This window comes from Astyanax mexicanus, chromosome 1 (genome assembly GCF_023375975.1).
Source record: "Astyanax mexicanus isolate ESR-SI-001 chromosome 1, AstMex3_surface, whole genome shotgun sequence".
Taxonomy (NCBI): domain Eukaryota; kingdom Metazoa; phylum Chordata; class Actinopteri; order Characiformes; family Acestrorhamphidae; genus Astyanax; species Astyanax mexicanus.
In genome coordinates this window covers 26,922,882-26,943,790 of record NC_064408.1, presented here as the reverse complement: position 1 = coordinate 26,943,790, position 20,909 = coordinate 26,922,882, and the positions used below count along the sequence as shown (strand labels likewise).

The 20,909-nt window shown below is 37.5% G+C and overlaps 1 protein-coding gene across 3 annotated transcripts in view; it reads left to right on the top strand.

Moving 5' to 3' along the window:
* Positions 1 to 20,909, top strand: part of drd2b (dopamine receptor D2b) — a 247,899-nt gene that overhangs the window by 83,213 nt on the left and 143,777 nt on the right. For 2 of the 3 annotated variants that reach the window (XM_007245241.4, XM_007245240.4), the window contains exon 8: positions 55 to 4,215. In XM_007245241.4, coding sequence (XP_007245303.3) covers positions 55 to 251 — 197 coding nt within the window. In that variant the 3' untranslated portion in view covers positions 252 to 4,215. Of the gene's footprint in view, positions 1 to 54; positions 4,216 to 20,909 lie in introns of those variants that run through there. The other variant, XR_007438092.1, reaches the window with a different exon arrangement.

The following is a 20,909-nucleotide window of genomic DNA, read 5'->3' as shown; positions in this document are numbered from 1 at the left end:
GTAACCCTCTGTTCCCTCACGGCAGGAAGCGTAACATTAGCATCTTTCTTCCAGGTGTTTTCATTATATGCTGGCTGCCCTTCTTCATCACTCACATCTTGAAGACTCACTGCACAAGCTGCTACGTGCCTCTGGAAATGTACAACGCCTTCACGTGGCTGGGCTACGTGAACAGCGCCGTGAACCCCATCATTTACACCACCTTCAACGTGGAGTTCCGCAAGGCGTTCATGAAGATCCTGCACTGCTGACTGCAGCTGCATGTGTGTGTGACTGTCTGTGTGTGTGTGATTGAGTGTGTGTGTGTCTGTGGGTTTTCATAAAGAGGTTAGTGCCATCTTTCACTCGGGATGAAGGGAAGGATGTTTTTCTAAAAATGAAAAAAAGGAACAGACTCTTAATTCACACAGTAGACACTGTGGATTTTTTGGCTTGATTCAAACGAATGTAAATGTGGAGGTTTATTTGCAGGTTTCCGAAAGATGCTGCTGGCAAACTGAGTGAGTGTGTGTGTGTGTGAGTGTGTGTGTATGTGTGTGATGGACTACAGATCACACAATGCAGAGGAAGTGCAGCAAAGGATGCTTCGCCACCACTTAAAAGAAGAAAAAGAAGAAGAAGATATTTCAGATATTTCTTATTGTCAATATGTGTAGATGTGGGTTTGGATGACTCGGTCACAGATGAATGCTATTTTGATAAAGGAGTTCCTAATGTTATGGTGATAAATATTGTATGAGTTTAAAGGGCACAGTCAGGTTTCATCAAACAAAGCCTGAACTTAAAAAGACTGCTAAGTTCTTTTTATTTAGAACATGTTGAACTTAGGTGGTTTTTTTGCATCAAGCTCTCACGAAAGAAACATAAAAGAACCAGTATGAACAGGTCTTTCCTCTCTCTCTATATCTCTATCTATATATAGATTTCTTTATTTCTTTATTTATGTATTTATTTGATTATCAGTTTATTTATAAGTAAATACAGGGGTTGGACAGTGAAACTGAAACACCTGTCATTTTAGTGTGGGAGGATAAATCATGGCTATCATGAACCAATAAAGGTTCAGTTAGCAGGGTAAGAGCACAGTTTTGCTCAAAATATTGCAGTGCACACAGCATATGGGTGACATACCAGAGTTCAAAAGAGGACAAATTGTTGGTGCAAGAGCCACGGTATCCAGGGTAATGTCAGCATACCACCAATAAGGACCAACCACATCCAACAGGATTAACTGTGGACGCAAGAGGAAGCTGTCTGAAAGGGATGTTCGGGTGCTAACCCGGATTGTATCCAAAAAAACATAAAACCACGGCTGCCCAAATCATGACTGAATTCAATGCGCATCTCAACTCTCCTGTTTCCACCAGAACTGTCCGTCGGGATTATTAATTATTGTGGTCTAAAACCAGGTGTTTCAGTTTCATTGTCCAACCCTGTATATGTGACTACAAAAAAGAGCTGTAAAAAAGAGGATGGCCAAACAAAGCCATAGCAAAGGTCTCACAAACGCACACACACACACCCACACACAAACACACAGAAACACACAGAAATGAATGCCTTTGACTTACCGACCATGAAGGACAGTAAAATGTAAATAGTGCAATTTTATTGAAGCCCATGACAAAAATGACCATGCATGTCACACTGAAACTTCACTACATTATTATACACTATAGGTCTGCTGTATTTCAGCTATACAATACAGACTTATCTACTCTGTGTAAAGGTGTATCTACATTTTTTCTACACTGCGTTTTCTGTTATGCGCATTTAAAAAGCTCATTGACTCATTGGTGTTTAAATGCTTGTATTGGAATGATCCACTGGAGGGATTATTTTGTGTTGTGGGAACCTGTGAGAATGTTTCTCATTTTTGTGTGCATGAAGTTTTAAAGAAAAAAAAAAAACAAAGTTAAAAGGTACCTTCTTGAAGTTTATGATTCATCCATTGCTTCTTCAGATCATTATATATATATATGACTTATTAATTTGCCAAATGTCTGAAAAGAAAACAGAGGCCTTTTTGTTCATCAAACAAAAAAAATGCAGCTGCATAATGCAGTGTTCAATAATGATTTAAAATGCCCATTGATATTTTCTTAAACACTGCTAATCGTACTCATGAAAAGACCAACAAAAATGAATTCATTTGAAAACATGTTTATTAATTCAGCACGGGTCAAAGCGTAAGATATACATATTTTGGACTGATTATTGGTTGTATGTATTTGTCATTGTTTATTAATAGACGATGCATCAGTTACGGATGTCCCGATTCAGTGTTTTTGCTCCTAATCCAGGCTGAGTAAATTAATGCTGACTGTCAGTGTAAATCTATCAATCCAATCTCCAAAACAAACATTTATGATACGGTACATTCTAGTATACACACTCTGCGCCGTATCTTACACCCTGTGCGAGGCGCTTCACAATGCTCCAGCTAACTATTTTCATGTTTTCATTTTTACTGCGCCTGCGTCGTTTAAATAGCAAAGTCACTTATGAATATATATACAGTGATAGGCAGTCTGTTGATCTGGAAGCGAGGTGTGTTTAGGTAAATTTCTGGTGTATTGATATCTTGGAGGCAGAAGAAACAGGTGTGCCACTGGCTGATTAAAACCCTGACAACAGTCAAATGTTCATTGCTGCTCGTTTCATACACAAGGACATCCAGCATTGCACAAACCCAACGTTTACATCTACAACAAAAATAATACAAAATAAAAAAAACATTGCTGGACCTTCACAGCAAAAACGTGCAGGTCAGTTCCTCTGCTGAGAAGTGCAGAAACGATGTGCCATAAAAATACCAATACGCCAAAATCAGAGCTCACCTGACTCATATGCCTTTTGCACAAGGCATACTTCTCCACACTGACACCCTAAATCAAGCTGCATGGTGCGCAATTGACAGCTTACCTATAGATCACTAAAATAGGGCCCTCTGTATCAACATATCTGTTGGATTTTGTGGACTAGGCACTGGCAGAGCTAAACATAATCACAAGACTTCCATGTCAAAAACTGACAACAGAAGACAAACCGCTTTGCAAAACGCATGGTAGATTGGAATAATATACAGCTCTGGAAAAAAATAAGAGACCACTTAGAAATGATGAGTTTCTTTGATTTTGCCAAATTGAAAATCAAAGAGGAAGATGGATGATCACAATCCATCAAACCAAGCTCAACTGCTTGAATTCTTGCACTAGGAGTAGCATAAAGTTATCCAAAAGCAGCGTGTAAGACTGGTGGAGGAGAACATGCCAAGATGCATAAAAACTGTGATTAAAAACCAGGGTTATTCCACCAAATAGTGATTTCTGAACATTATGAATATGAACTTGTTTTCTTTGCATTATTTTAGGTCTAAAAGCTCTGCATCTTTTTTTATATTTATTTCAGCCATTTCTCATTTTCTGCAAATAAATGCGTTAAATGACAATATTTTTATTTGGAATTTGAGAGGAATGTTGTCTGTAGTTTATAGAATAAATAACATCATTTTACCAAACATGTATCTATAAATAGCAAAACCAGAAAAACTGATTCAGAAACTGAAGTGTTTTTTTCTAGAGCTGTATAACATTTACTGTACTTACCTCTGTGTGGCTGTAACAACCAAATATACACATTTAACTAAATTTGATTGTACATTGTACTCCCATTGTTCCCTCCTGAGCTTTAGAGAGATAATGATGTCAGACCTGGTCAATGAACAACATGGAGCAAATAAACAGTGGTGTAATCCACTACTGTGTATGGCCACAGAAAAGTATTTGATTGTGAATGCATTTTCGAACAATTGCAGTGATCGTCTTTAAGCAACAATATGTAATCTTCATTAAACGATTATGCACTGACTGTGTGCGCCGCGTGGCCTGTGCACGGCCTGTGCATTCAGAGATAAGGCACTAAGATGAGACTAGACGTGTCTAGACTTTAATCTTTAGGTCAGGATTATAGAAAGGCTTTCCATTTGGATGGAGAAAAATAATTACAGTGGTCTGAAGCCGCAGTCAGACTGGGCAGGAATAACATTTGTCAGGTGAAAAAAGCCTGCCAATTTCCACTGAATAGAAAAGGACACAGAAACAGGGAACTGCTTTACAGTAGCAGTCGGTTTCACTTTGCGTCCAGTTAATCTTTAACCTGCAAATTCACAAACCAACAAAGTGTGAAGTGTGCACTAATAGAAAGCAAGGACAGAAGCCTTCTTCTGTCTCAGAAACTGCTATTCCTCTCTCTCTCTCTCTCTCCTTATCAAGTTTTGAAAAGAAAGTATTTAAGTTGGGTTGTGAAGTATAGGACAATATCAAGAGGTTGTTGTACTGCGTCATTTATTTATGTACATAAATAAAACAACCATTTGCAACAAAACCTGCATTGTGGCTGTAAATAAATTCAACAAGTGATGAAAACGTGCCTCCTTTAGCTGTTTTAGTTTGGAAACATGAACTTATTCAGAACGCCAAACCTGCAACAAGTGCAATTCAAGATTTTTGTTAAGCTTTTCTTTGTATGTTGTACTGAGAGTTTATATACTGATCTTTTTTTTATTCAAATGTGTTATTTTATTTTTAGTTATTTATTTTTGTATTTATTATTTTATGGATGTATAAGTGTGTATGTGGTCATTTGCTAATTGAAGCCTTTAAGCTGCTTGGAATTCATTTTCTATCTGTTTTTTTTTTTTTTTTCTTTCTTCTTCTTTCAGGTCGTTTTTTTACGCTATTATTTTCACTTATAAAACCACACCTGGTCACATGGTTCCCCGCTTTTATTTGACACTTGATTTTTTTTGCAATATGTTTTTGTACAAAATATAAAAAGGAATGTAAATGTGAAGCGGTGAGACCTGTCATACACAATTTTTGATCTCAAAAAGTATGTACATATATATAAATATATACATATGTGTATGTATTTAAGCAAATACCGATGTTTTATGTGGTCTTGTCTGTGTAGATTATCTTTCCAACATCCGTATGCATCTCAGAGTCTGTCTGTGCAAAACACATGAAGATGGACAATTTCCAACAGGGACCACTTTTACATTGTAAGTATCTGTAAGTTTATGGTATGTCTTATATTTTGTAATACTGCTGTAAATGTTGGATGAATAAAATACATGTCATGCGCTGCAGGTGGTCTCTGTCTCTGCGGCTAGTGTGTTCACTGATTTGATATTTATGCCATGGTGTGTATATATTATATATATATATATATATATATATATATATATATATATATATATATATATATATATATATATATATATATATATGTAGCTGTGTAATGGCTGCTGTGTGAGTTTGGAAGGAATTGGGCCTGGCATACATTGATCATGTGTTGTCCTTTAAATGGCGTTCCATTATCTAAAAATAAGGCTAATGCTGGAAAAGGTCATTGCTTGGCTTTAGTGCAGAGCTGAATGTCAACTGGCATAAAGTTTGGGGAGACAGTTCACAAATAAACTATCAATAATGCCCAGCCAGTGGGAAACTTTGTGTGTTGTGTGTTTTATAATGGGACTTCTGCTCAGCGAGAAGTTTGCCCTTAAAATGACCCATTGTTCTTTGTCTTTTCTCTGTGGCTGGCCAGATTTATTTTTTTTTTTTTTATTTTTTCATTTCTGGACAAAATACACATTTTGTACCCCTGAATAATTAATACCAGCAGCAACAATTATCCATAGTTATTATTCAGCTTGCAAACGTCCAGTAGTCTACATACTGCAATTAATGCATAATTAAAATATATAATAAATCCTCATTAAAATGTAAAGTGTTATATTTCAGTAATAAAACAGAGAAAAGGGAAGTTTATGAACAAGAATTATAATAATGGCCTTGAGCATCACTTGTTCTTAGATTTAAGAAATTTATTCTAAAATAAAACATTTACAGTTTTTACCAAGATTTCTTATTTACAATCTGTTCAATTTACGAGGTCAGTGGGATCGTTCATTATAAGAGCAGAACTGTGAACAATTCTGCAGTTTAAAACACATCATGAATCTGATGTAGATTTGTATTAGGTCTTTTTCAAGATCAAATGAAAGAGACCTTTTAGGAAGAGATTGACAAATGAGTTCCATTGTATTTTCTGACTTCACTTCAGTCAGAGAGACTTTTAATGAGAAGGCCCTGACTGAAGTCCTCATAACACTCAACCCAGCATTTGTTTAAGGTATCCTCACACTAGGCGTGGTTTGCCTGAATCGTGCTGGAGCCGGTGCTGTTTCTGTAAATGAGCTGCTGGCACACCTTCACAGCGTGAACATGCTGGTCAGTATTCTCTGCTGAAACGCACAAAGTGCTGCGCTGTTAAAAAAACAGCATGCCAAAGTCAGAGTGCACCTGTGTCTTAAAAGGAATGGAAAGTGACACACTGGTTTATTTCACTTTACGCCCAAAACACAACCATGATTAATTAAAGGACCAATATGTAACTTATTTTCAGTAGTAAATGATAAAATGATCAGGATGCATCATCAGATATTAAGAAAACATGTTGTTTGAAAGCACTGGTAGCTCCTGTCAGCAGGCCTTCAGCAGTATGTTCCTATTTTAAGTGTTCACTCCGTCCTGGAGTTTGTGTTTGTTTTGTCCTCTGTCTCCTCCTGCTGCTCGTTCCCCAACACTAACTCCACCCACCGAGGTTGCCAGCACTCACAGCGAGCGCAGCACAGCAAAAGAGCTAGCAGAGCTGGTTCAGACATCCGCTGCTACACAGCTTTAAAAGCATCAACATGTCTTAAGAAAGCTCAGTGACCAAATAAGGAATATAACAAGAGTGAATATTGGCAGGGAGTTTGAAAGTTGGAGACTTAGAGCTCAAAAAGACTGCAATACCAACCCAGAGCTGCTACTTTGCTCCTGAACAGGTAAGCTAACTGGCTAGCTAATTTAGTCAGGTAACGTTAATTTATCACCACCATCAGATGTGCTTACTAGGGACTGGCGTTTAAATTTAAAAATCGCGGAGATCGCACGGTCGGGCACATCGCACAGCTCGCGCAGTCGGGCAAGTAGTGGAGCTCGCGTGGTCCAGCACATCGTGAAGCTTTAGGTCTCTCATGTGTAGCATACAGTTAATATAACTCGGGTTTTAGAAGAGTTTAGAATTGCTGTATTTCACCTTTTGCTCGTACTTTACGTTTTTCGCCTCTCCTACTAGTCTAAACTTTGTGTAGATTGTTTAGATTCAGCATGCTAAATTTGGCAACCCAAATATGCTTCAGGTCTAGGGAGGGGTGGGTGGAGCAGACTACTCTTATGTGGTGTTTTGAAATTGGACTGCTGTAGCCATTTCACACACTCTCAGTTCCCGCTCTCAGTTCCTACAGAATGTACCTTTTAGAGAAGCAATACAAGTCTTTTGCACGTTTCGGGCTGTGCAAGGCATATTTTTTGCACCCTCACGATACTAGACACACCGACCAAAAGGCTATAGATAAAATAGGTCCCATCGAGTTTTTCTTGAAAAAGCAGTTCATTTTAAAATATCTTAAAAGTGAAGAATATGACAGGAGTTCTGCAACATAATCGCTTAAACCCGAAAGTACTGTACCAGAGAAGGTGTAGGAAACAGAACTTACACACTCTGCCTTTTTTGGTGATGCAAGGCCACTGTTCTTGAGATAATCTGAAGGCCGCATGAAGTTTAAAGGTCTGTAGTAACTGACTCTGCAGAAAGTTGGTGATCTCTATGCATCCACTGATCTCTATGGATCCATTGCTCTGTCATTTAACCTGTTTCTTTCACTTCCAGTCGCTTCCACTTTGTTATAATATTACTGACAGTTGACTGTGGAATATTTAGTAGTGAGGAAATGTTCACGCTGGAATTCACTGAGCTCCTGAGAGCGACCGTTCTTTCACTAATGTTTGTAGAATCAGTCTGAATGTCTAGGTAACTTGGTTTTATACATCTGTGGTCATGGAAGTGATTAAAACACCAGAACTGTGAACAATGAATGAAAACTCTTGACAGTATAGTATAAAATCATTTTTTTTAATGTATTTTTTATATATATAACCAAGTAGCATTAGCGGTTTCTGAAGAATTATTTTCCACTTCTAATAATAAACTGCATATAAAGAAGAACATTGTAAACAAAGTGTGGAAAATATTTTTTTTTTCTCCGTTTTTTTCAGGTGTTTATTTTTGAGCATAATGAGATGAAAAAGATGAGCACAGGCTTAGAAAGGTTGCATAAAATGCAGATGAGGCTTTAGCAACCGCCAGGAACCTGTAGCATTAAAACAGAAATAGAGAGAACTTTCAGAGACAGCTAATAATTACAGCCTACTCCCGTACACACGGGCGTTTCTTCTTTTTCTGATGGATCAAGACATGTAAATTATAGAGCGTGCCTCGAAATAAAATTGTCCTGTGATAACTCCCACATGTTAATTACTTCTTTTCTTTTTTTTAGTCTCTCATTTTTGACATCTTATGAGATTCATATCTTCAGCAGGTGGTCAGAATAATTGGAGACAATGGGGGTTTTGGATGAACACTTTTCGTTTCCATCTGGCGGTTTAAACACTTCTTCCAAGCGCACTCTCTGCGTCTGGATCTAGTTCTACAAATGGTTCACATTCACAAATGTAGTGACCGGTATCTGTGTGTAATGTGAACGAATCTGTCCCTGAAATGTCTCACGTGCGCACATTGATACGTGTATAAATGTTGCCTTCTTTACCAACAACAAAAACGTCATATTTGAGAGACGACTCGTAGCTTTATAAAGGTGAAATGGATGTGTTAGCAGCTCATATGTGGAGGACCTTTTGCTGGAGTGGAGAAAAAGAAACAGCTGGTCTGAAGTTCATGCTCAGGTCGAGGAGGAGAAAAAAGACCAGGCGGTTTGCTTTTGCTGTTTTTGCAGCTACAGCTGCACCAAGAGATGTGTGGCTACGAGGAAAAAATGCTTGAATGGAGCTTGTTGGCCGTTCAACTTTTGTCTCAACAGTCCACAGAGTATTTTTCCAAAAGTCTTGGTGACCATCAAAATGTTTTCTGGCAAAATTGAGATAAGTCTTAATGTTCTTTTTGCTCAGCAGTGGTTTTCATCTTGCTACACTGCAAAGCAGGTCATTTTTTGCCCACTCTCTTTCTGACCTTAACTGAGACAAGTGAGGCCTGCGGTTCTTTGGATGTTGTTGTGGGGTCTTTTGTGACCTCTTGGATGAGTGTTCCCTACACTCTTGGGGTAATTTTGGCCGCTCCTGGGAAGGTTCAGCACTGTTCCACATTTTTGCCATAGGTAGATAACAGCTTTCTGAAGTGCCAAAACTTTAAAAATGGCTTTTCTAACCTTTTCTAGACTGAAAGATCTTAATTACCTTATTTAATGTTTTTGGATATTGGCATGATGTCTAGCTTTTGAGTATTTTTTTTGGTCTACTTCTCTTTGTCAGTCAGGTTTTATTCAAATGATTTATCGATTGAGAACAGGTGTGGCAGTAATCAGGACTGGGTGTTGGTAGAGAAATTGAAATTGTGTTTTGGGAAACACTTTCTTACAGGACCATGTAGGTTTGGTTTATTTTTCTCTTAAAGGTTCCATTCCATCGTTTTTAAGTTCATTTTAAACAGTCTAGTTGTGGCCTCTAGTATGAATAAATGCCATGTGAGACATTTATTGTGATAAAAAAGGGCTCTGGTGTTTCTATTTAGCCCTGCTTTAGATCACTGAATTAGTGATCTCTGAAGGACAAAATGTTTTCAGAGATACAGCCTCAGTTATAAAAATATAGCACTGAGTGCTAGGTAAAAATAAACCCTTAAACTTCACTTAACGTCAGACTCATCCAAGCCCAGGAGTCCGCTCTATATCATAAAATCCGATGCGAATGGCACCCGCTTTGGACGGTGTTCTGTTGAGTTGTGCCATGTTGTCAAACTGTGCTTCCCTAGTGTTTATTTTAGGTCTTGGTAAAACAAGGAATCAAGTGGAGATCCAATTTAAACCATCAGTTACTTACACAAGTAAACAAAGCTGTAAGCTCCTCCTCGGATCTTGACCGCCTATGGGTGGTCTTGAGCCAAGGTGGGTGAGGCCATGAAGTCACTGGTTGACGTAGACACCGAACTCTATCTCTCTGATCAACTCATATTTCTAAGCTATTTCTTTTATTAGCTACTGCAGACAGTGGAGGCTGAAAAACAGTTTCATATGCAGCATCATATACAATTCCAAGAGACCTATAGTATTTCACAAAGAACAAGAAAAAGTTGATTTTAGTGGAAGGAGACTTTTAATAATAAAAAATCTTCATTTAAAAGCTTTACTTGTGTTGTCCTTTAATAATATTTAAATTAGTTTGATGATCTTCAACATATAGAAGTGACAAAAATAAGAAATCAAGGAGCATAGCCTTTTTCCCACCACTGTATAGAAGAGTACATATCCTGCTCATGAGGTGATTACACAGAGGTCATTCTCTACTGTACAGGGTCTCAGCGCCGCATCCCACTCACTCCCTCGCAATCAAACTCTCATACAGCTTCCCCCGTGCTTCACTCCGGCCCGGGTGATGGAGGAGTTGACGCTCATTTCCTGTGCAGTGTTTGGCCTTGTCACGCAGTCCATTCCCAGAAAGGGTGCGGAGAGATTAACTCTGAGTGAGAGGAAGAGACAGTGAGAGCGTGTTATAGTCCCCAAACAATCTACTCGAAGATACGCATCCTTTATAAAAGCCCAAGCTCGACAAATATCCCTGATGTGTATTCTGAAGGGATCACTCTTCAGCGGCAACAACAGTCTAATCCTTAAGTCATCCGGCAAAATCTGTTCAAACAGCCCATGAGCCCTTTCTTAAAATGGTATGTCACAAGCAGATCTCAAAGTCAGGGCTCTTCCTAAAGCACCCAGGTGCTGCAGCCGCTGGATTCTGGTGAACGTTGCGGCTAGTGGTAATAGATTGAAGCTCCATTTCTGCTTTGTGAGCGGGGACACGAATACTCAAATGCCATTTCCTCTGGAGATACTGTTGATAATAGTGTCAAGTAACAAAAGAGAGCAGCTTAGGAACGGAAAGGCCATTACTGAGAGATTAAACGGTTTCCACTTCAAGTCGCACCAAAGGATCCAGAGACCTTAAGCTAAACGCTCGTGGTTAACATAACAATGTTCATATGCTGCCACTAAATGGCATGAAAGAAAATAAAAAAGGAAATAATATAATACTGTATATGATGCTATATATGATGGTTTGTTTGCACTCTTGGTGCAGTTCGTTTGAGCAGGTGTGAACTCAGTAATTGCACTCAGGTTTGGATCAAAACAACCGAACAAAGACCCGTGAGAGGAGGTGGTCTGGACCTGGTCTGGTTCGCTTGTGATGAGAATGTGATCCGACCCAATTGTCAAATATACTTTTAAAATCTAGCTAAACGGCTGTTCAGGTGCAGTTTAACCTGATTCATTAGTCAGATAATTATCACAGCTTTGAACAAACGCTGTCACTGCTGCTCCATGGTAAGCTGTTTACACACTGCCTGCGGCCGAACAACAGCGCATATACTATGCAGCACATCCCATAAAAAAAAAAAAAAACACTGTGTTTAAAATGCGCAGCAGTGAATTGTCCATATTCTGCTTCACACTACACACTGCACATGAACATCCTGGTCTGGAACCTTTGTGGAATTCTTAATTATGAAACACATAACTGAACTTGTCTATATCTACTGGATGTTCAAATTTCACCTAAATCTAAGTTTGTTATTATTATGGATTTTCTATTATTTATGGATTTGAATTTTCAAAATAAAAAAAAAGTTCCTTCAAAATGTATTGTAATGTTCAGAACACAGGGTTCAGGATTGTTAAAATTCTAATTTATCAGTATAAACGAGTGTTTAGTAAAATGCATATGTGTACATACAGTGATTTACCAGCTTAACTGGAGTGGAAACAATGTATAGCTAATATTTTAGGTAGTGATGCACGATGATATAGTGACTATTGTCATCTGATACCAACGTTATTATGAAATTATCATTCTTCAGTACCTAACATATTAGCTATATGCTGATTCCACTGTTAGTTAGGTAGTAAATCACTGTATGTATAGAGACTTAGAGCAACATTCGTGAAAATAAATGAGAAATGGAGGATATTTTAAACCGATACTTGCTGATTTAGTTATTGAACTCTATAAAAAGAATCAGTGAAGCTGGTTGCGCCAGTACAAGTTAGTACTATTTTTTTGCATCAGCAGGTATGCACTGTGTAATATCGGATATCAGCATCGGTACATCTCCTACACCCTTGGTTGCTTCAACAAAAAATATTATTAAAAACTCTTTTATTTTAAAGCCCTTGAGTTCAGAAGAAACAATAAACGAGTACACTGCAAAAAAATCCATTGGCAAAAACTAGACAAAACATATGCAAATTAAGACAAATATATCTGCCAATATTTTCTTAGTAAGATTTCTTACAAAAAGCAATGGCAAAGTCTAAAAATGAGTGAAGTAACACCTAAATCAAGCAAAACAAAGTTTTTGGACACAGGAATCAAAATAATTTAATTGCTGCTTGATTGTGCTTATTTTGAGTTCAAATGACTTAAAATAAGGTACAAATTCTACGTAAGAATGATTAAGATAATTTATCCCTAACATAAGCAAAATACTCTAACACTAACAACGCTTAGTAAGACAAAAAGTCTTATCAGAGAAGAAAATAAGATTTATTGCCTTAAATTTAGAAAATTTTACTTGCTAAGATTTCGTTTTTTGCAGTGTAGGTGTCCCAATACTTTTGTCTATATAGTTTTTTTTTTTTTACTTGACTGTTACTAGACTTTTACCTGAGGATGTTTTGAGAGTGCTCCTCCACCTCTTCCACCAAAAACATGAACTTGTTTCCGCTGTTCTTATCTGCTGTATCAATATTTAATATCAGGGGCCAAAACTCGCAGTCTGTTTATTAGCTCTTCAGCTGAAGCTGCTACAGTGTGAGGGAGAGAGAGAGTCCCGGGGGGGTCAAGGCTAGCTGGTGGTCTAATCTCAGCGTGGTCTTGCTGATCAGTATGGGGCCTGTGTCTGCTTTGTCCTCCTCGTGTCCCCTATTCAAGCTAAAGCGGGCGTCTGCCTCCCCGAAGCCTCTGCAGCGCTCTGCTCTCACCCCGCTGTAATTAAATGCTCATCTCTTTCTTTCTAAAGCCTCGCCAGCCTCGCCCCAAGCACTGCATTATATCAGCCCCGTATTAACAAGCCCACTGCCATGCAAACACTGACTTTGTCCTTTTGTCTCTGAGACAATAGCGTGAGATAATGGATAATCTATAGGGCACGGCTCTGCCGGCGAAGTTGATTAATCATTTGTTATCGTGGAAAGATTTACAGCTCTGCACAAACCAAAGCTGGAATTTTCTGTAGTAATGCTCTGCAAAAGCCAAGAATCTTTTGTTTTAGAGTTTTTAGACTTCCTTACTTAGGGCGTTTTCACACCAGCACTATTTGTTAAAACTAGTAAAAAGGGACTTTCGTTTGTACCCTTAGTGCAGGGGTGTTCAAACTTTTTTTGTTGGGGGCCAGAAGGAGAAATATATTTGAAGTCACAGGCCATAAAACAAATAATGAAATATACCACTTTAAATAATACTTTTTTCCTGAATATTTCATTTACACACCATTTTACTTGACTATCTGTATCTTTGACAGTGTTGTGTAAACAAAGATTTTTTAAATTGATGTTTAATTTCATGATGTCTCTTAATATTGAACTCCTTAATTACGGCAACTTTTAGACTCTTTGCCCCGTTTTTCTGCGCTAGAAATGCGCACTCTCTCCGCTTTTAGACTCTTTTACCCCGTTTTTCTGCGCTATAACTGCGCACCCTCTCCGCCTTTAGACTCTTTTACCCCGTTTTTCTGCGCTATAACTGCGCACCCTCTCCGCTTTTAGACTCTTTGGCCCGTTTTTCTGCGCTATAACTGCACACCCTCTCCGCTTTTAGACTCTTTTACCCCGTTTTTCTGCGCTATATCTGCGCACCCTCTCCGCTTTTAGACTCTTTTACCCCGTTTTTCTGCGCTAGAAATGCGCACCCTCTCCGCTTTTAGACTCTTTGGCCCGATTTTCTGTGCTAGAAATGCGCACTCTCTCCGCTTTTAGACTCTTTTACCCCGTTTTTCTGCGCTATAACTGCGCACCCTCTCCGCCTTTAGACTCTTTTACCCCGTTTTTCTGCGCTAGAAATGCGCACCCTCTCCGCTTTTAGACTCTTTGCCCCGTTTTTCTGCGCTAGAAATGCGCACTCTCTCCGCTTTTAGACTCTTTTACCCCGTTTTTCTGCGCTATAACTGCGCACCCTCTCCGCCTTTAGACTCTTTTACCCCGTTTTTCTGCGCTATAACTGCGCACCCTCTCCGCCTTTAGACTCTTTTACCCCGTTTTTCTGCGCTATAACTGCGCACCCTCTCCGCTTTTAGACTCTTTGGCCCGTTTTTCTGCGCTATAACTGCGCACCCTCTCCGCTTTTAGACTCTTTGGCCCGTTTTTCTGCGCTATAACTGCGCACCCTCTCCGCTTTTAGACTCTTTTACCCCGTTTTTCTGCGCTAAAAATGCGCACCCTCTCCGCTTTTAGACTCTTTGGCCCGATTTTCTGTGCTAGAAATGCGCACTCTCTCCGCTTTTAGACTCTTTGGCCCGTTTTTCTGCGCTAGAAATGCTCACCTTCTCCGCTTTTAGACTCTTTGGCCCGTTTCTGACACCTAGCGTTCAAACTTTGAATCTCACACTATAAAAACCTGTTTAACAGCGGGCCAACTTTCATTCTATTTCTAAAATACCTTGCGGGTCGCTCCAAAAAAGGAAACGGGCCGCAAATGGCCCGCGGACCGTAGTTTGGACACCCCTGCCTTTGCGTTTAGTTACCCCTAAGAAGCCTATGGCGAATTTTCTGTCCAAAATCGCACCTTGTGTTCTAAGCTTAATTACTCAGGAATCCCTTCACACATAAACATAATCCATATATGGTTAGAAAGGGCGGAGGAACTTACTCTTTCTAAAAATAGAGATCACATCCCAGTGCGGTAAAGCTAAAAAAGTGAGATCTCCTTCCCCAACCAATATTATTTACCTTTAGATAGATAGATAGATAGATAGATAGATAGATAGATAGATAGATAGATAGATAGATAGATAGATAGATAGATAGATAGATAGATAGATAGATAGAGATTTATCCCGAAGGAAATTTAGGAAATTTAGTGCTTCAAACATATTTATATGATGTTTCAAACCAAATAATATCAGTAAATGACTGAAAAGTGTCCACAGAAAAAGTGTGAAACTACCTGCTTTACTCAAACTAAAGCTAGGTATGGTGTGCGCACTACTTTATATAGTTTTTATTTTACTTGCACATTTTTACTAAGTACTTATTTTGCACTAAACATTTTTTTTTATTTAGACTAAAAAGTTTACATTTTTGTATATATTTGGTTTCTTTGTGTGTCCTGATCAAAATACTCAATGGTATAGGCTGCTCTGAGTGTCAGGTGTTTAATAACTTACATGTATCCTAGAGGTGTGATTATCAAGAAAAATAAATCCGCCTGATGCTGTTTCTCCATGTATTTTATCAAAGTAATAATTAATAAGCCATATAATGACCTATTATATCAATATTATTATGCTTTTAGCTATTATACACTCTAGTCTAACAACTTTTGAAAAAGATATCTTAGGTGTGAATATATTTAAAGTCTATACATTCAAAAATATGCTAAAAAAAAAAACAGGCGCTTGGTAAAATTTTGACCAAAACATGTTCAGTTCCAGCTAAATATAACAATTCTGCTTTTCTTTTACATTTTAAATGATTACATTTTTGAGCAGCCACATGATTTCAAGAGTAAAAGAGCTCAAGGCATGTGACTGTCTGATATAATTACTGTGTTATAAGACCTGAAAGAGGAACTGAAAAAAAAAAAAACGAAGAAAAAACACACCAAACAGCCTAGGGTTTAATGGGTTAAGCAGGTATGAAAACAGTAATCACACTAGACCTGCTAGAGACCGTGATCCGGTCTCAATCTTGACTCCTTTTATTTGAGCTAAACTGCTGATAAAGTGCAGTACAATCTGATACATTAGCCTGATAATGCTTATAATTACCACGCTGTTTCTGCTCCATGCTGTTTACATGTACAGTCTGTGCTGCGTTCACTGCTCGCAGACGTGCGGCTCTGTTCATTTTGTTCACATTTGCGCTGCACATCCTAATTGGTCACAGCTGTCTAGTGCAGGAGCAAGAAACTAAATATAGCAAGAAGATTCTGTGTTTCAGCTCGTATACCTGTGCAGTGTGAAACTGTTTTAACAGTTGACGCTGAAAATTTGCTGCTGCGTTTTCAAACACAATGTTTTTAAATAGAGGAACAATTAGGGTGCTCACATGGTTTATTGGTGCATATTTTGGTGCGTTTAGGTTTATGCCTGTGTGAAACCAAACCAAACAGAGGAAGAAAACTCATCAAACAGACCATAGAAATGGACTACAGGTGTGAAAACGTCCTTCGAGAGAAAGGTGCGAGGTCCCTGTAAAATAATGCCATTCTCTGTTGATAATTAACAATTAGTGAGAACTCTCAGCCAATTGGAACACTGATGTGATTAAGAGGCTGTACAGAAGCTTGAGCAACTATTTGCACCAGTGGAATTACAGTACAGACCTTTTAGTTAATGTTGCTCATTCTTTGTGTACATTTGTACATTTTTTTATTTGTATTTTTTATAATACACTGTATTTCCTGTATTCCTGTATATTTTATAGTAAAATCATAAAGTCAATAACTGTATAACGCTGTTCTGTTTTGAAACCGTAGAACACAATTCATATGCTAAAAGTTGTAATACTCTATACTCAAGTTGCAAATGTTTGTGAACCCCTGAACCAATCCATTCCTTACAGCAGCAGTTTATAAGTTTTTTTTTTATTAAAGTGAAAGCAGTAGTAAACTATTCAATTTGTTGTTTTTATATTAATATTTTTTTTTTATTAAACTAAATTAACTTTTAAGTATCATTGTCCTAGCATTACCATCTCTAAAACGTCTAATATATTTATTCTAAAAACAGAACAGTCTGGTACGTTTGTTGGGTGTTAATTAATTTCACACAGCATTTTTTACATTGCCCTGCATTAAAGGTGCTCTTCCACATGCTCTGTGCAATTGCACATTCTCACCAGAGAGGTCACTAAATCCTCCAATCGGCAAAACTTACACACTGTTACTTTAAGGACCTCCACATAATATAAAGGCTTTACTTCTTTTAAAAGTAAATCTAAGTGATTAAAGCTTTAATTTTGTTTTCCAGAGAATGCACTAATAAACATTATAAATAATAATTATTGGTAATTTGCTTAGTTAAAAAAAAACAGGACAATAAAAAACATTAAAAAATGTAGCATGAAATACAGTAAATGTCAAAAAGTTTGTGAACACCTGCTTTCACCTCCTTTCAGTTGTAATAAGGTGTTGAAATCCACCCTCAAGCTCATATTACGTCCTCAGTGGAGAAGAACTGAGCTTAAAATACATGAGCTTAAGGTCACTGTGCCCAGTGCCAAATGTGAGCTGGAGGGGTATAAAGCCCCTCAGAACTGAGCTGTGGAGGAGAGGAATTATGTTCTCATGAATGCATGGATGAATGCAATCAAATCTTCACAGCAAGGTTCCAAAATCAATAGGGTGGATGCTTGGATTTTGAAGATTTCGTATGGTCATAAAATACCTGATGATGATGATGATAATGATGATAATTATTTATTCAGCCAGTTCGTCATCATATAATACAAAAACACTACAAACATTAACAGCAAAATAATGACTAAAAAGGCACAGGCGGAAGCATTATGCTTATAAAAATGCCTGTCCAACACTGAAAACACTGCATTTGCTTTTTTTAAGTAAATTTAATTTCATGTAAATTTAAGTAACTTCAACTCGGTTTCAAGACTTAAATGTTAAACAAAGTAAATAAGTGAACTGAACTTCAGTCAATTCTTTCTTTTATTAAACTTTACTTAATTTCTGTATACAATATTACCTAATTACAGTTACTCAATTTATACAATATTACTCAAATCATTTATGATGCATAATATATTATAATTCCTGAAACTTTAATATTTTTTAGTTAAAACACACAGATTAGTATACTCAAAAGAATGTATTACATGCCATCCATGTGTTAAGACAGTGAGACTTGGTCTGTTTACAAAATATATCTTTGAGATTATGTAAATATTTGAACGTGTGTTTTAACTAAAATTACATATAATAATATTGTATAAATTAAGTAATTGTAATTAGGTAATATTGTATGCAGAAATTATATAAAGGTTAATAAAAGAAAGGATTGATTCAGCAAAAATAAATGAAAAAATTGACTGAAGTTCAGTTCACTTATTTACTCTATGTAACAATTAAGTCTTAAAACCGAGTTGAAGTTACTTAAATTTACATTAAATTAAATTTACTTACCCATCAGAAATCTTACATTAACAAAAAAAGAAAAAAAAGACTTCTAACCTTCAAAAATATCCTTACATACCATAAAAAAAAAGAAAAAATCGAAAATGAACTGCACATTTGTAAATCCATGCTAGTATCATTCCAAAATTTAACTCCAACAAAAGATACACATCTCCTTTTAATCACTTGTCCAGCTTTTTGGACAACAAATCTACAAACATCTCACAATTCATATTTAGACTTGTGTAATATTTAACCACAACTTATAGACATCAAATTAAGTTTTGAGGATTTCTAATTCCTTTTCAATAGATGACAAAAGTTCCTTTAAATTATTCCCAGAGCAAATATATATTTGTATCATCTGCAAAAATAATTCATAACTAGTTTAGTAACATTACAGATGTTGTTAATATAAAGTAAAAAAAAACAAGTTTTGGCCCAAGCACAGATCCCTGGGGTACACCACCTTGCTGAACTGTGATACATTCTTATTCATTTGTACACATTGTTGTCTAGTTCTAAATACACAGAACTTGTACCTGCCTAACATGTCAAACATGTCAACAGTGTTTTCTGTGTTTTCTCTGTTTTCTTTGTGTTTTCTCTGTTTTCTCTGTTTTTTTTACTGTGCTTTATTTGTGTTTTCTCTGTTTTCTCTGTGCTTTCTCTGTGCTTTCATTGTGTTTTCTGTGTGTTTTCTCTGTTTTCTTTGTGTTTTCTCTGTGTTTTCTTTGTGTTTTCTTTGTGTTGTCTCTGTTTTATTTGTGTTTTCTCTGTTTACTTTGTGTTTTCTGTGTGTTTTCTCTGTTTTCTTTGTGTTTTCTCTGTGTTTCTTTTGTGCTTTCTGTGTGTTTTCTCTGTGCTTTCTTTGTGTTTTCTGTGTGTTTTCTCTGTTTTCTGTGTGTTTTCTCTGTGTTTTCTCTGTGTTTTCTTTGTGTTTTCTCTGTGTTTCCTCTGTTTTCTTTGTGTTTTCTCTGTGTTTTCTTTGTGTTGTCTGTGTGTTTTCTCTGTTTTCTTTGTGTTTTCTTTGTGTTTTCTCTGGGTTTTCTTTGTGTTTTCTCTGTGTTTTTTCTGTGCTTTCTGTGTGTTTTCTCTGTTTTCTCTGTGTTTTCTTTGTGTTTTCTCTGTGTTTTCTTTGTGTTTTATCTGGGTTTTCTTTGTGTTTTCTCTGTGTTTTCTTTGTGTTTTCTCTGGGTTTTCTCTTGGTTTTCTCTGGGTTTCTCTATGTATTCTCTGAAATATTGTAATAATATTTTAGGATCATATCATATTGCCTTCCTCTAGTATCCAAACCTTTGCAGAAGCCAGTGGGCGTTATTTTTGGAGGTGTAGAGCTGCTCTGGGATGAAAGAGTGCAGGAGCAGAACATGTGCACAGTGTTCCGGACTGTGTTTGCCTGACTGCGCTCCAGAAAACGGTGTGCTGGGGATTTAGGGAAATTTTGTTTACTCGCGTACACGGCGGCTCAGAGAAGTCCAATGATCCAAATCGCCCGCTTAAATGTCACCCATTCAGTGTTCTGTTCTCTCTCCACTCGTATTATCCCCTCCACCCCCACCGCTTCCATTCATAATGTCAGCTCCTGCTTTCTCCTGCCTCTAATCTGGGCTTTAGAAGCTCCCCAAATGCAATAAAGCGCCACCGTTTAGCTTCAATTAGCCGGCGCGCTCTTTGAAAAGCAGGATGGCAAATGGCATTCTAATTGGATATCGAGTGATTAAAGTATCTACCTCTGCAGGGGCCGATTGGTATTGAGCGATATGCCAAAAGTTTTGCCCTGCAGACACACAAAAATGTTTTGTTTTGGAGAAGCATAAAGTAGCTGATGTAGGAAGGCAGCACTGATTAACAGAGTGATGACCTTTAGAGTGTGCCGTGTAATTCGCTTTGCCTTTTCTTTTTTTCTCCTTTCTTCCCATCCACCCCTCCACTCCACTCGACTCCCACCCACCCCCTTCACCCCTCCTTCCACATGATTAAATGACACCTTAATGCAAAACTGGAGAGTCGTATTACAAAATTTGACACAAGACAGATGTCTTGAATGACCTTGCCAATGAGATCCTGAATGAGCTATTCCAGCTGGAGTGGGTGGGTATGATTAGCGGCTGAATGGCATTGGAGTCATTCAATTTGCCTTGTTATTCTTTTAGTTATGGATTTTCTAAACCCAGGAAAAATAGGTTTTCACCAGCTGACACAAAACGAATCCTGTAGCAGCAGAAATGGGTTCATATGTCTTTTAACAATCAGAATCTGGTGCTGTGTAGAACCAAATTAAAAGCTTCTGTATAAAAAACACAACAGGTTCTCCATTGTGGGGATTATTATACATTTATTACACAACATTAATTATACGGGTGCCAAAGTGATCCAGCGGTCTAA